The 13,293-nt window shown below is 31.1% G+C and overlaps 3 protein-coding genes and 1 long non-coding RNA gene across 6 annotated transcripts; 2 read left to right on the top strand and 2 right to left on the bottom strand.

Annotated features, from left to right (window-relative positions):
* Positions 1–656: 656 nt before the first annotated feature.
* LOC123720724 lies at positions 657–2,549 on the bottom strand. 3 transcript variants are annotated; one of them, XM_045677455.1, is made up of 5 exons: positions 2,414–2,549; positions 2,193–2,302; positions 1,969–2,116; positions 1,515–1,591; positions 657–1,433 (listed from the first exon to the last, which is right to left on the bottom strand). In XM_045677455.1, the coding sequence occupies exons 1-5, from the start codon at positions 2,468–2,470 to the stop codon at positions 1,226–1,228; spliced, it is 600 nt and encodes a 199-aa protein (XP_045533411.1). In that variant the 5' UTR covers positions 2,471–2,549; the 3' UTR covers positions 657–1,225. The 3 variants fall into 3 exon arrangements, with proteins under 3 accessions (XP_045533411.1, XP_045533412.1, XP_045533413.1); XM_045677456.1 differs by having other exon boundaries at positions 1,969–2,107; XM_045677457.1 differs by lacking the exon at positions 2,193–2,302 and having other exon boundaries at positions 2,414–2,495.
* LOC123720726 lies at positions 1,532–2,476 on the top strand. Its single transcript, XR_006756078.1, has 2 exons — positions 1,532–1,746; positions 2,272–2,476. It is a non-coding gene; the product is annotated as an uncharacterized LOC123720726 (long non-coding RNA).
* A 1,368-nt stretch (positions 2,550–3,917) lies between the features above and the next one.
* LOC123720725 (RNA polymerase II transcriptional coactivator) lies at positions 3,918–4,682 on the top strand. Its single transcript, XM_045677459.1, has 2 exons — positions 3,918–4,139; positions 4,379–4,682. The coding sequence occupies exons 1-2, from the start codon at positions 4,074–4,076 to the stop codon at positions 4,634–4,636; spliced, it is 324 nt and encodes a 107-aa protein (XP_045533415.1). The 5' UTR covers positions 3,918–4,073; the 3' UTR covers positions 4,637–4,682.
* Positions 4,683–4,704: 22 nt separating this feature from the next.
* On the bottom strand, positions 4,705–11,538 carry LOC123720720 (ethanolaminephosphotransferase 1). Its single transcript, XM_045677452.1, has 9 exons — positions 11,288–11,538; positions 11,135–11,203; positions 10,876–11,068; positions 9,146–9,272; positions 8,751–8,880; positions 8,257–8,414; positions 7,652–7,832; positions 6,478–6,663; positions 4,705–5,982 (listed from the first exon to the last, which is right to left on the bottom strand). Exons 1-9 carry the CDS (start codon positions 11,336–11,338, stop codon positions 5,923–5,925), a joined length of 1,155 nt encoding a protein of 384 aa, XP_045533408.1. The 5' UTR covers positions 11,339–11,538; the 3' UTR covers positions 4,705–5,922.
* Between the last annotated feature and the right edge of the window lie 1,755 nt (positions 11,539–13,293).

Genomic DNA, 13,293 nt, shown 5'->3' with positions numbered 1-13,293 from the left:
AGATGAAAATCTCATGATATAGCAAGACAGTCAGATAGAAACAGGGACACAAAAAGAAACAAACGATAACCTGAACAATATCTCAAAAGCACGACCTGAATTTTAACAAATACAGGAGCTGCAGAGAAATTGTTGAAGATAAGGTGACGTAATAAATTAATTTGTTTGCGTCAGCCTTTTAATTTCGACATTTGAGTCTAGTTTTAAAGGTTCGAAACTCATTTGAACCGAGGGCCGCACCAACCAGTTCCTGAATTTATAGCAACCCGAATTTGTAAAAAAACAAGTTTCGTGACATTTCGTGTAATCGTTCTACGACCGTTCGTTTAAAGTTGTGATAAATTATTACTACGGATTTAATATAATTATCGACCATTGATTAGTAGTAATTTTTAGATCTAACATTGACAAATTAAATAAACCTCTTCATAGTTTTGAAGTAATTTCACTTTGATGTTATTAAATTATACTGACAATGAGTTATTATTACTACTAATTATCAAAACTCTATAATTTTTTGGAGCTACATATTTATATTGCCAAATAAAATTAACCATATAACTCTTCGGAACTAATTAACTTAGATGTTATTCAATTATAATTACAATGGCAGCTGTTACCAGCGCCATTTCGCCCGACAACACATCTCCACAGATTAAACTTAAGATACTGACTTATCTGTGAATGCTCTGGGATGTTTATCCGCTATGCCCATAACAAGCCTAAAGTTCTGCTTCAAAATTTTACACATATTATTTATAAGGGGCTTCAGCTGGGAGATATATTTAAAGCCAGATTTTAAGGAAATAAAAAGAAAATACATTTTTTGACTGTAAATAAACACACATGACAGAATATTGCACCAAAAGTATTATAAATAAAATGGTTTTATAAAAATGCAGTCAGATATCATAGGAAAAATACAAGTAGGATATAATTACTTAACAAACTTGGTAACATTAATATTGTTGTTGAATTCAGGTAATTTTACACAAGTTCACAACACTTTTCATTTTAATAAAATTCAAAACATGTTATTGACAAATAAAATAAAATAATATAGTAAATTTTTAAATAAATTTAGATGTTATATTAAGCTAAGCCTGACACTCCTGACACACAGCTTGTTTATCAGAACAGATTTCTTCTTCTATTTCATCACATCATGTCAAGTTGCAGTCATAAATTGATATTAGTGACAACAATTCTATTAAAATTATTTTAACTACGTTTCATAAATACGTTTCATTTTTAATCGCCAATATTCTTCCTCTAGTCTCATTAAGTCAATCCTTTTTTCATGAATCTCCTTTTCTTGCTGCATTCTGGTTTCATGCAGTTGTCTCTGTTGCCACATGACTTCTTCTCTGCTTTTCTTTGCAAGGAGATATATTTCATGTTCATGGTCTTGATTACAGCAATTTGATTTCAAGCTAAAAAAATTAGAAAAATGTACATTATTTCTAATCATTGTGCCTTCATGTTTTTAACCGTACACTAAGTTTTTAACTTACTTATTTTTCTTTTTTGCTTTTTTAGAGGTTCCTTCTGAAAATACTTCACGTACAGTTGAGGTCTCTGGTTCGACAATCTAATAATAAAATTAACATTATTAAGATACAGTCAAACTCTGCTATCATGACATCGAAGGAACTACTCATATTTCGTACTACATAAAAACCAATATATTAAGAACCCAATACAATGGAATTCAGTCAGGACCTTTGCTTTTCGTCAATAAAAATGGTATGTTCTAAACGACAATAATGTCATAAATGGTTTTGACTGTATATTTTAATCATATAAAATAACATTAAACATTATCTATTTCAATTATATTCACATTCAAAGTCACACCTAAGAAAGATTAGTAGAAGAAAATTACTTGTCTTCGTGTCTTTAATCTACACATTGTTATAAAATAAGGCATTGCCAAGATTTGTAATATAATGTCAGCCTTATACTTACCAATTCCACTTCTGGTAAAATAAACTCATTACTAGTTGAACTGCTATCTCTTCTCTCATTAGACATACTTTTAGCCCTAGTTTTCATGTTCCTCCATTGATTGAGAATTTGGGGCAAATCTCTTTTATTACGTGAAACTCTGTTGAAACTATAAAAAAATTAAAGTTTCACATTATGATGAACAGAATTCTAAAAAAAACGTGAGGATTTAAAATTACACACACCTAGTGACAACCTCTTCCCATGCCTTTTTTTTGGCGGCATTAACTTTAGTTGTAGTGTCTTTATTTTCCAATATTTCAGCCCGCTGCAGCGCCAAGGTTCGAAGGACCTCCTACATGTAACAAAAATTTGTAATGCAATTTAAGTGACATGCCTACAATGGGAAAAGGTTGAATCAGTTAGAATGCAATATTATGATGAACTGCTACTATAATTGATTTACTTTATCATAATCATCCCAATTGCTGGAGCGTACACGTTTATTTGTTGATTCATTCATTTACTCTATATTTAAGTAAAAAAATGGTCTAACGCTAACGAGAGAAATATTAGTAAACAAAAATAACATTAGTCAACCAATAAACATACAATGTTAAAATCACAGAGAAGAAAAGCCACAAAAGTATAAGGTGTCGACTAGAGACTACAGAGTACAGAGGCAGTTGACTGAAAACAGATGATTGTTTAATTTCTTAATAAAATCGTCACTAAGATACGGCATCTTTAAAAAAATGTAAGCTATATAAATTGATATTTAATTTACCCCAATTTAGTATAGACTAAAGTATTTTGCCTTTCCCATTAGGGATAAATTAATATCATTACCCCAATCAAATATAAATGATTTAAAAGGTGTAGAGAAGGTATTGGTGACCTCTACTATATATTTATTTCTTGTTACCAATATGACTGCACATCCTTTCTGTTTTTTCTTACAATTACTACATGTTCCGTTTCCGACTAAAATCTCCTGCCTTTTGCATTATCTTTTATTGTATTATAATGTTATCTTCTTTCATAATCAATAATAATATTAAGATTTAATATTGTTATGTACATATTTTGTTTTCAACTAGCTTATCCCTTTGTTTATTTTTGGTGTCTTTGTTAATTTTTTCTCGAGTGTAGTTTTCCAACCACTTACTTGAAACTGGCATAAATTTAAAACTACTGTCATAATATTAAAAAAATGTGTGCGTGTACTAGTGTACACATGTAAGAAGTGAAACTTCTTTATGACCTTATTTTTCGAAAAATGATCTACTACATATATGCAACTTTACAGAAATTCGTTAAATAAAGTTAAATTAGATAAAGTTAAACAAAAGGCTTTTATTATCATAGAAATGAAGACAAATAATACAATTATTTTACTTTATTACTGCTAAGTTTATTTCAGAATTTATTAATTGTAACAGAATTTGTTGTTATCGTTATTATATATTTTTGTTATTAATGGCTTCGAATCAACCGTGGTAGGGACAAGAAAAAGATAACGTAACGGAAAACTGTGACGTTATTTTTTTTCCAACTCCGATAAGGAAATTTCACTTCAAAAAGAAACTGTATGTAAATACTAAAGTGTCTACTTATTAGATATAATAATGATGATGGTTAGAGATGATATCTTACGTTTGATGAATAGTCTCTAAAACCTAGTGTTGAATATATTTCATTTACGAACGAGCGAGGAACTGAAGAGATATAGGTATTTTTCTATTAGATTAATTGATTCTACAAGTAACTTACAAAGAACACTCCTTATAAAATGATGACATTAATGGATGGTTGTGGCGACTTTTTAGATATACTTTTGTCTTTAATCGCTTTGGGTAAGATTCAGAATCTACAGTGGACACAAAAGTAAAATCAAATAGGTTTTTAAAATACGGCATGGCTCCCGTATGTTGTAACTATGGAAGTTGTATTGCCAGTCAAACAAATGTAGACTCGAGTCGAGTCTGTGGTATCGTTATCGGCTCGAAACTATAAAGTATAAGGTTAGGTGTTATTTTTTATTTTTATTAGTTAAAAGTATTTAAAATATAAGCACTCTCGCTTATATTACTTATTAGACAATTCTAGTAGGTAAGTAAATTGCAATGCCTAAAAATAAGAAACAAAAGAAAGAAAGTTCCAGCAGCGACAGCGATGACGGTCCAGTCGACGTAAGTATCTTGTTAATTTATATTCCACGTTCTTATAGCAATAATCTTATTTAAGATAGTAATAGCTATTTAATTTAAAAGTAATTATACTCAGTTGTTTCGTTTATTCTGGTTCTTATTAAATTGGCATCCCGGCAACCTAGATTTTTAAGATACCGTTAAATGTGTAAAATTTAAAAAGAACATCGGATCTAAGTCAATAATTTTTATTATATTTATAAGATATAAATATATTACAGAGAAATCCTCCTCCGGAAAAAAAGGCTAAGATAAGTACCAAAACAGAAGACAAGGAGCCGACTTGGGTTTTACAGGGAAAAAAACTAGTGAAAGTTAGAGAATTTAAAGGAAAAGTTTATGTTGATATACGCGAGTTTTATGAAAAAAATGGTGAGTTATTACCTGGGAAGAAAGGCATTTCCCTACAGCCTGATCAGTGGCGGAAACTATTGTCTATAGGAGATGAAATAAATGAAACTATAAGTTCCATGTGTTAATTTAATTAAACTTTTAACATTTCAATAAACTTGTTGATCAACTTACCACATGTGTATTTATTTTTAATTATTTAAACCAGAATTTATGACTGGAAGTGAAACAATATATTTCATATAAATGCAGGTTTAATAATAAGAGGTTTATATAATTAAAACAATATATGACAAGCATGTTTTTAAAAGAATTTTAGGTACAATGAAAACTTAAAATAACAGGTACAGAATCTTGAGCACAAACAAATGGAAAAATATATACATTCTTTCCAGTTAAATCTAAAATATTACACAGTACTGGCAACTCAAGTTCATGTAGAGATGGTGAACTAACACCAACTTAAAATACAATTAAGATAATATTTTGGTAAAGTTACACCTTTTACAATTAACTAAAAAATGTGGCAAGATTTGTAAAAGCTTAAATTTTCACACTACCATATTTACCACTTTAAAATACAATTTTGATTGGTAACCATAGACTAGATAATATTACTTGATTGTTTGCTATATGCATGCCTTTTATATAAATGGTTATTTCAAGTATCAGAAGCTTGAAACAATGATGTAAGTGTTGAAAGAATAATAATGACTAAAACTAAAATACTAGTAGCTGTCATTGTGTTTACTTAAATAAATTCTTAGGTTGTAAAATATAAAACAAATTATTTTACATGTTGTAGTGTAACTCAATATTTTAGATGGTATATACATATTATGTTTAATAAAGTCTGGGGCACTCAAACTTTTTAACTAGACAAGTTCATCCATTTGAAATGACAATTACCATTTCACCTAAATATTTGCCATAAGTTATGAACTATACAATTCAATAATTATTAACTAGAGGTATATATATATATACCTTTGCTTATTATAGAATAGGAATTCCCAAAATGCATATTAAATCTTAACTATCTTTGGAATAACATATAAATTACATAACACTATAATTTGAATTACCAAAATCACATCAAAAACATAAATTTATGTAGGAATATGTAAAAACTCCAAAGTATATAACAATATAGGATATGAAACATCAGTTTGTAACTTTGATCAATAATTTAAATCAAGTATTAAGAGAACATGTTTTTCTGATATTTTTATAACAATGACAATGCCATCTGGGATGGCTATTACAATTAAAAGCAATTTAGATATTATTTTCTCTGAATTCAATATAAATTATTGACCATAATAAGAATCATTGACATCAAAAAATATAAGATCAAAGTCAGATCTAGAAATTTGCCTATTAATCTACGACAAGACAAGATAAAAATCACAAATTAATTTTTTGGCTTTATGTGGAAACATGCTATTTTGAAGTGATTGCACATTTCTCGTACCTGAAAAAAAACATACATAATTGTTATGCAGAACCTATTTTAAGAGTAATACAATCCATTTAAATAATATACATGCAAATAATAAATTATATAATTTCATGTTTTTCTTTTGGACAAGTTTGTTACCTGTAAAATAAGTAGTTAGCATAGAAAGAAATAATAATAGGGTAAAATATTGTATCATACAAAAATGTCCATCAGAATATCAGTAAATGATTATATATTCTTATTGTTTAGTTTTTTAAAGTAATGTTTTGAACATGCCTCTGCTATGTTCACTTTAAAATTATTTAAAAACAATCTCCGAAAACTGAATCTCATCTCCTTGTTATTCTACGATTAAACTGTCTCTCAAATTTTATACAGATCAGGGCAGTTTTGCGTCACTAACTGTTAAAGATACATCAAATTTTTGATAAGACCTTGTATTAGTGACAAAACTGAAGGGTCCTAGGTTCGTTTCCAGTAAGATAATAAATGTGATGACAAACTTACCACTTTAGTACCATAGTTGATATGTGCCCATGAGCATGCCAGACATAAGGAGCTGAGGAGAATAAGTTCGCTCATGGGCGAAACTCTCCAGTAGAATACAACGGCCATTACCAACGCATAGGGCACTAGAAGACTGTTGAATATATCACAACGTGTATCGCTCATTTGTGATACAATAAGACGACACTGGAAAAATAAAAGGATTATACAATATATTTTATAACATATAATTTATACAGTAATTCATCTGTTAGAGGTTCATATAGGAAAATATTATGGGGTGCCTCGAGGTAATATAAATGTCATGTTGGAACATGTTCATTTTGAAATTTCTTAATATAATTTCAAATGTTCCACATAAATTAAAAACAGTACGGAAAAAATATATTGCATTTGCGATACCGGAGTCATAGTCGCGCTACCCCGACTCCCGTATGTCAAAGTTATTATTTTTGAAAAAAAACGGTAGTCGTTATTAATAAATAACATTTCGGTAACTTTACCTAAATGACAGTTAGGGTAAGGTTTAGAAAACAGACTTCACGTTATTTATAAAAAACGTAACGGATTTCGGCATACGGAATTTATACTTTCAAGGAAAAGGTAGTTAGATTTTTATAGGTATTGTTCTTCTATGTGAGGGAGGGAGTGTTCAAATTATAAGCGTTAAGATACTAACATAGAATAAGTCAATATAAATAATTTAATTGCATTTAATTATAATTAGACATTTGCATGCTAGTCTATATTGTGCGTTTTTTTTAAGTCATCCATTATAATGTACCACTTAAAGAAAACACTTTTTTAACCGATTGAAGCTATGTATTATTATAAACTTATAATTATATTATATAATTTTTAAATTTTTGTGACGTATCGCGTGCTTTACAGCGTGCGTGGTCACGGTGACTAATAAGTTTATAATAATACATAGCTTCAATCCGATAAAAAAAGTGTTTTCTTCAAATGTGTAAAAACTATGTTAACAAAAGACAATACTATATGTACTTTCAAGGCAAATAAAGGGTTTATTTATGTAATTTTAAAATTAACTCTTTGGCGACACTTCACGGTAAGTATGACTCCCGTTTGTTAAAACGCCAATGACCTACGAGCCATACTTAGCGTTTTGTCTGAATTTCTTAGTAAGTACTCTACGTAACTGGTAACTTACATTGATATTTGAGAATATAGTTCCAGTGAGCACATAGAAGAGTCTCGGGCCTCGATTTATTATATCTGTTGGTGAGTAGAGAGCCCAGATGCTGCTAAGCACGAAGAATACAGCTAGTGGAATCAATGGCCGAATCGTTTCAGTAAAGGAGCGCATTTTGCCGGTTTTATCTCTGTATGACCTAATAGTAAAAATATCTTAAAGCACGTTGTTTTCAACTGTTTATTACTGAATTAAAAAAAATATGGCTTCCTATTTTATTATTAAACTAATACTTTTAATATATTGAAATATTGCTAAGTTATAACTAAAGTATAGAAGATGTTTTTTTATGAATTGTCAATTGTTTTTATTAATCATAATCTATCTTATAATAATATGTTTCTACTAGACAATCGCCAGTTAAAAATAGGTTATGCGTGAAAATATTGTATACACAACATAATTATAATTCGCAAGTGGTTCCATCAGAATATTTAGAAGGAAAATTCTGGAGAAATCAGGAGATTTACATTTTTATAGAAAACCCTTTTTAAATAAAACTAGCAATATGAACGTTAAAGATTTTTGAATACTTTTCAGAATCGTATTGAAAAAAATCTTACTTATATATATTCCACAGTATAACAGTCTGGCTTGTGAGCATGGCGGAGAGGTAAAGTGTGACTTCAAAAATGATGCCTGGAGTGAGTCCACCTGGGAGTCCCACGTGCCATGCCTGAGGCCCAATTACGGATGTAACGAGTAGGAGAATACATGATCCCTGAATTAACACGTGGAAAATGTTTAAACGGTGTTAATTTAGATGTATCGTAATGTAAGTGAATAAATGAATTAACCAATTCAAATTCAATTCCACCTTAACGGATATAAGCACAAATTTGTGACATATTACATATGCCGTACTTTAGAGCGTTTTCATAAATCAATGATAATGTCATAATTATGTATTTTTAATCTGTTATTAGTAAGTAAACGCAACTGAAAATTAAATTGCTTTTTCTACGAGCATTACAATTTAAAAATGTTCTAGTATTACTTTTTTTATTTATAGTATTACTAGTTGCAAATTTATATTTGGTGAAAAATGTAAACTTACAATCATAGTAAAATCATAGCCCCAAGGGAGGAACATGACACCAGTATTATATTTCTCCCAATGAGTGAGGTAGAAATTAATGAAGATGTTCCATATTACGAAGAAAAACCGCAGTGGGCTCAACTCATCCCTGGAACAAGACACAGATATACTATTTAAATTTAGTTAATATTTTTTATTACAACAACAATTCAATTATGAACCCAAACCACCACACGGTATACATCAGCTTTGCACAATATTTTCACTAATATTAAGAAATGGCACTTGATTGCCAAAGATAGAAGAGAGCGCGGTACAACAGAATTCTAACAAAGAAAATCAGTACTGTATAAACAACGTAAAATAGTTGCTTGAACAATTTTAGGTGGTAATTTTGAACCTTGAAAGATTACCTTCCAAATATGCTGTAAAGACATGTGGGTATAAGAACAGCAGAGTAGGAGTCCAGTCCGTGATCAAATAATTCGCCGAGGGGCCCGCTTGTGCCCGTCCGGCGGGCCTGCTTGCCATCTATACCATCTGAAATATGAATTCTTAAGTCCCGGGTATAAGGTAGAAATTATTATACAATTATTCAAGACCAGTTTGTTAGTCCTTGAACCGGCCTAACCTTAGTGTAATTATATTCATGGAAATTATTTCATATCAATTTTTCTTTTCATTATGACGTTTTTCTTATAATCATTATAACGAATTCTTATTAGTTGGAAAAAATAATTGAAAGTACGAAGATATTTTTTTTGATATCGATTAAATTCTGTTATGATTTTAAATTCTCACAAGGCCACATCAAACGAAAATAACACACTCTGTATATGGTACTCAAAAAGTATATCAAGTTCGTATGCGCATCGTTTGATAATTGAGGTTACAGTTTAAAAAAATCATAGGATATGGAAAAGAACCATCAAGTAACTTATGAATCTGTTAACCAAACACACTATGGGTATTGATAATTTATCGAGGCGACACCGTAACTTGAGATAACAAAGGGCAATATTAAGCCTAACGCAGTTCCGTTATCTTACAAACTGTTCAACAATGAATCGAGCTACATGGTTTAAACATAGATTTAATTCGTTATTGCTCTACCTAAGACATAAATTCTATAGGCAACCGTGACATTATATCAAGTTATAATCTTAATAAAAAACGCACTGCAGGAGAATATTAAAATTCAATGAGAATTCAGACTACTTCAATGATTTTGGGTTGTAATTTCATAAAACGTGACCATGCAAGTACCTCGTTTGTTGCCTTACGTTGTTTGACAAAGTATTTAAACCCTTGCGTTAAAAAAAAAACAATTTTTAATGCATTCATTGTCAAATATTCTTTAAATAAGACTGGGTTTGTGGGTAACCTCCAGGGGTGCTATAACGATTGGTTTCCTATTCTAATGTTTTCGACTCAACCTATTTGCATGTTATACTGAGTCCAGCTCATCGTTGAGATATTAAACAATAACATACAGTACCTAATTAACATTGAAATACAAAAAGGGGAAATAAAAGTATTTCAATGTTTATAAGCTAGGTTAGATTGTAAATATAGTTACATATTAATAGTTATGTTTAGTAAGTATAACCAACTACAATAATACTCTCAACTTGTGAAATAGGATTTGTGTGTGTGTGAAAGGTTAACAGGTTAAATCTTCATGCTTCATAATCTGATGATAAGTATGAAGTAGTTTTTAGTTAATGATTTGTTTAAACAATTCTCTAATATTTACTCATGGCTTTGACTTATTTGTGATTATGTAAATACATGACCTAATGTCAATGATAATGGCTACTTTTATTTGCTTCATTTTAAGCATACAAGCTGCAAGGCCATGTTTTCTGATAATAGATGTCTTTAGCTCCCTTATTGCTTACTAGTTTTATCAAATTATTGACTGATATTACCAGTTGATACTTCAGATTTTTGTTATAATAAAGAAATTAGTAAGAGTGCACATAATAATAAAAAATAGTAATTTAAGGCTAATTAAAGTAGTAAAGGCCTTTTGTTTTGAGACGCAGAATCCTAAAGATATACTCACATTAAGAAAATAAATATTAAATTAAGAGACCTTTTAATTGTACCCTTATTGTAAAATACATAAAACATATCTTACCTAATGTATATGCTACAAATAAATTTATAGCTGAAAAGGCCCAAACCCAGCTTGGAATATAATCATCTGTTTTATTATCTTTTGTCAGAGCATTAAATCCATAGTCAAAATAAGAAAATAGCAGGAAGTTTAATACTGTCAGTAAGAATCCAGCAAATGTTAGCAGGTTTGGCGCAACCCAACGTGGGCAAAACTGTAACCAATAAAATGGATCACTTTCATGCAGTATTAAGCATGTATTATCGAAAATAATATTTACCTGGACACACCAATCCCAAAATGGGTGCATAACATATTTACTGAGCACACTTGTGTCGATTGAATTATACTGAAAATTTAATATTATAAATAAATAATATTATGTATGGATACATTCATTATTATATATATAATATATTGATCATGTAATTACCTTATATTTTTCAAATCCTTCCAATTTATCTTGAGACAGGAAACGTGCCATTATTACGCTGTAAAGAAATTGCAATTTAGTAAAAAAGATATCTCATACTATAGGTATGAGTCACAAAAAGGTTAGAGTTCTTAATAATCTAGTTTTTGTCTACATTATTCATATTTTATTTTTCGCAAAATTTAAAACGGCGCCGCTCATACAGAAAAAAATACACATGACTGATAGCTTTGGCGAATCACAATAAATTAATTTAAAAAAAACAAACATTTTATGACCACTATGGCACAGTGTATACTACAGTGTTCAATTATATGTGTATACTCTATAGCCCAGCGCCCAAATGTCACAGACTATAACACGAAATATCCCTAACATATTACATTATAATGAAAACGAAGATAAACACCTCTAATAAATGAGCAGCTCGGCACAATTTTAAACAATTAATATAGTCGAAAGTTACTTATCTCAAAGTAGTTTTTGATACCTTACCTACCTCAATCCTTATAATACAATCATATATCTGGTCTATGCATGCATGCAGGCCTATGAATGGTCACATACAAGAACTAACAAGTCTTAGTCGATCCTCCTTTGGGTTCCTACGCATCCTCCACCACACCCTGCTTTGCGTGCTGTACAGTGACTTTTTCAAGTCACTGTACAGTGATGCAAGGGGCTTTGCGTCCTACCTTTGGAGGCTTATATGGTTTTCGTCGGTTGCTGCAGACTCTGTTGCTGACTTTGTCGCCGAAGTTGTTCTGCAGGACATGGAACTCTTTACTCCAATTTCTGCGGTGTAGATCGGTGGTAAGTCTCAGCCCTGGTTTAAACGTTCTTGCAACGTGGCCTCACGTCGAAAGCGAAAATGCTTTAAAGCGTAGGCGGAAGCAATTACATATAGCAACTTAGCAACATTCATTGATGACTGGGAATACTCCTTACCTTGTTACCATCAGAAATTTGTGTCATAAGTCGAAACTCTGCTACGTAGAGTCTTAGATTGGGAAAGAGTAAATCTTGTCCATTTTAACCCCAAGAACAAAAGTTTGTGCGTTTTTCGTTTGAAAAACTCCCTTTGTCGCTACTCCTCTTTTTGAAGACACTCTTCTTAAAGCCACAGTCATTATGGAATACTGGGCATTGACATATCGAAGTTCAGTTTTGCGGTCATTTGGAAGGGAAGGCTTTTATTACCCTCCAAAAAGCTTTGTGTGCTCAGCAAGGCGAGACGGTGTGAGCGCCTCAGTACCAGCTCCTTCAACTTGACCAGTTACTTTTCGAGCATATTGACCCCTTACCGTTGTGTAGAGATGTGGGGTGTTTCTGTGTCTTCTACTGCAATAACCATGGAGAGTGTTCAGAGAAGTTGTTCGGATTAATACCCGAAGCTTTGTTCCACAAAAATGCTACACACTCACACTCACTACAACACTCTGAAGTATTTTCGATTCAATTCGACTTAGGGTCCTCCAAAAACTCGCAAGCATTGATAGTGTCCAGGGGCGGTGCTGTCCCTTAACATCAGTAGACCCTCCTGCCCGTTAGCCCTCTGTTCTATTTAAATATCCTTTGCAATTTAGGATTTATAAAAATATGAAAAAAGTAGTCTTATAGACCGCCACTGGTTTGCGTATATTGTATGCGAGGTATATATAGGTAAGTATTCGATCTATTTTGCATTATGTTAATACAAAACAGAACATATAATATCCAGGTGTTTTTCTTCCTATGATATATTTGTACAGCAATAAGACATTAGTGTTTATTATGGTCACTGCAACCTTGTTATTACTTTCTGCGCCACAATAAATATCACAATGTTCATTTGCTGGAGACTCAAGAACAAAGGAACTACTTTAGCGCTGGATTGATATATTATCCTGGCACTATAAACATATCCATAGCCTATGTATATTCTATATAATATGTCACGCTACGGATGGTACACTACGCTAGATGCAGAGCGCTGAAACCCGGTCGACCTGAACTTTTAAGGAAGA

Source organism: Pieris brassicae, chromosome 2, assembly GCF_905147105.1.
Source record: "Pieris brassicae chromosome 2, ilPieBrab1.1, whole genome shotgun sequence".
In the NCBI taxonomy this organism is placed as follows: domain Eukaryota; kingdom Metazoa; phylum Arthropoda; class Insecta; order Lepidoptera; family Pieridae; genus Pieris; species Pieris brassicae.
Note: the sequence above shows the minus strand (reverse complement) of the source record. Positions and strands in the feature narration are given on the sequence as shown.

What these genes read in the sequence shown, in the direction of transcription:
- LOC123720724 (XM_045677455.1), bottom strand. Translation starts at nt 2,470, where the DNA reads ATGAATGAATCAACAAATAAACGTGTACGCTCCAGCAATTGGGATGAT. An exon ending in ATTGGGATGATTATGATAAA is followed by an intron (nt 2,303 to 2,413) that starts GTAAATCAATTA and finishes TGTTACATGTAG; the next exon opens with GAGGTCCTTCGAACCTTGGC. An exon ending in AAAGCAAAAAAGAAAAATAA is followed by an intron (nt 1,434 to 1,514) that starts GTAAGTTAAAAA and finishes TAATTTTTTTAG; the next exon opens with CTTGAAATCAAATTGCTGTA.
- LOC123720725 (XM_045677459.1), top strand. Translation starts at nt 4,074, where the DNA reads ATGCCTAAAAATAAGAAACAAAAGAAAGAAAGTTCCAGCAGCGACAGC. An exon ending in GCGATGACGGTCCAGTCGAC is followed by an intron (nt 4,140 to 4,378) that starts GTAAGTATCTTG and finishes AATATATTACAG; the next exon opens with AGAAATCCTCCTCCGGAAAA.
- LOC123720720 (XM_045677452.1), bottom strand. Translation starts at nt 11,338, where the DNA reads ATGGCACGTTTCCTGTCTCAAGATAAATTGGAAGGATTTGAAAAATAT. An exon ending in TTTGGGATTGGTGTGTCCAG is followed by an intron (nt 11,069 to 11,134) that starts GTAAATATTATT and finishes TATTGGTTACAG; the next exon opens with TTTTGCCCACGTTGGGTTGC. An exon ending in ATTTGTAGCATATACATTAG is followed by an intron (nt 9,273 to 10,875) that starts GTAAGATATGTT and finishes TTCATATTTCAG; the next exon opens with ATGGTATAGATGGCAAGCAG.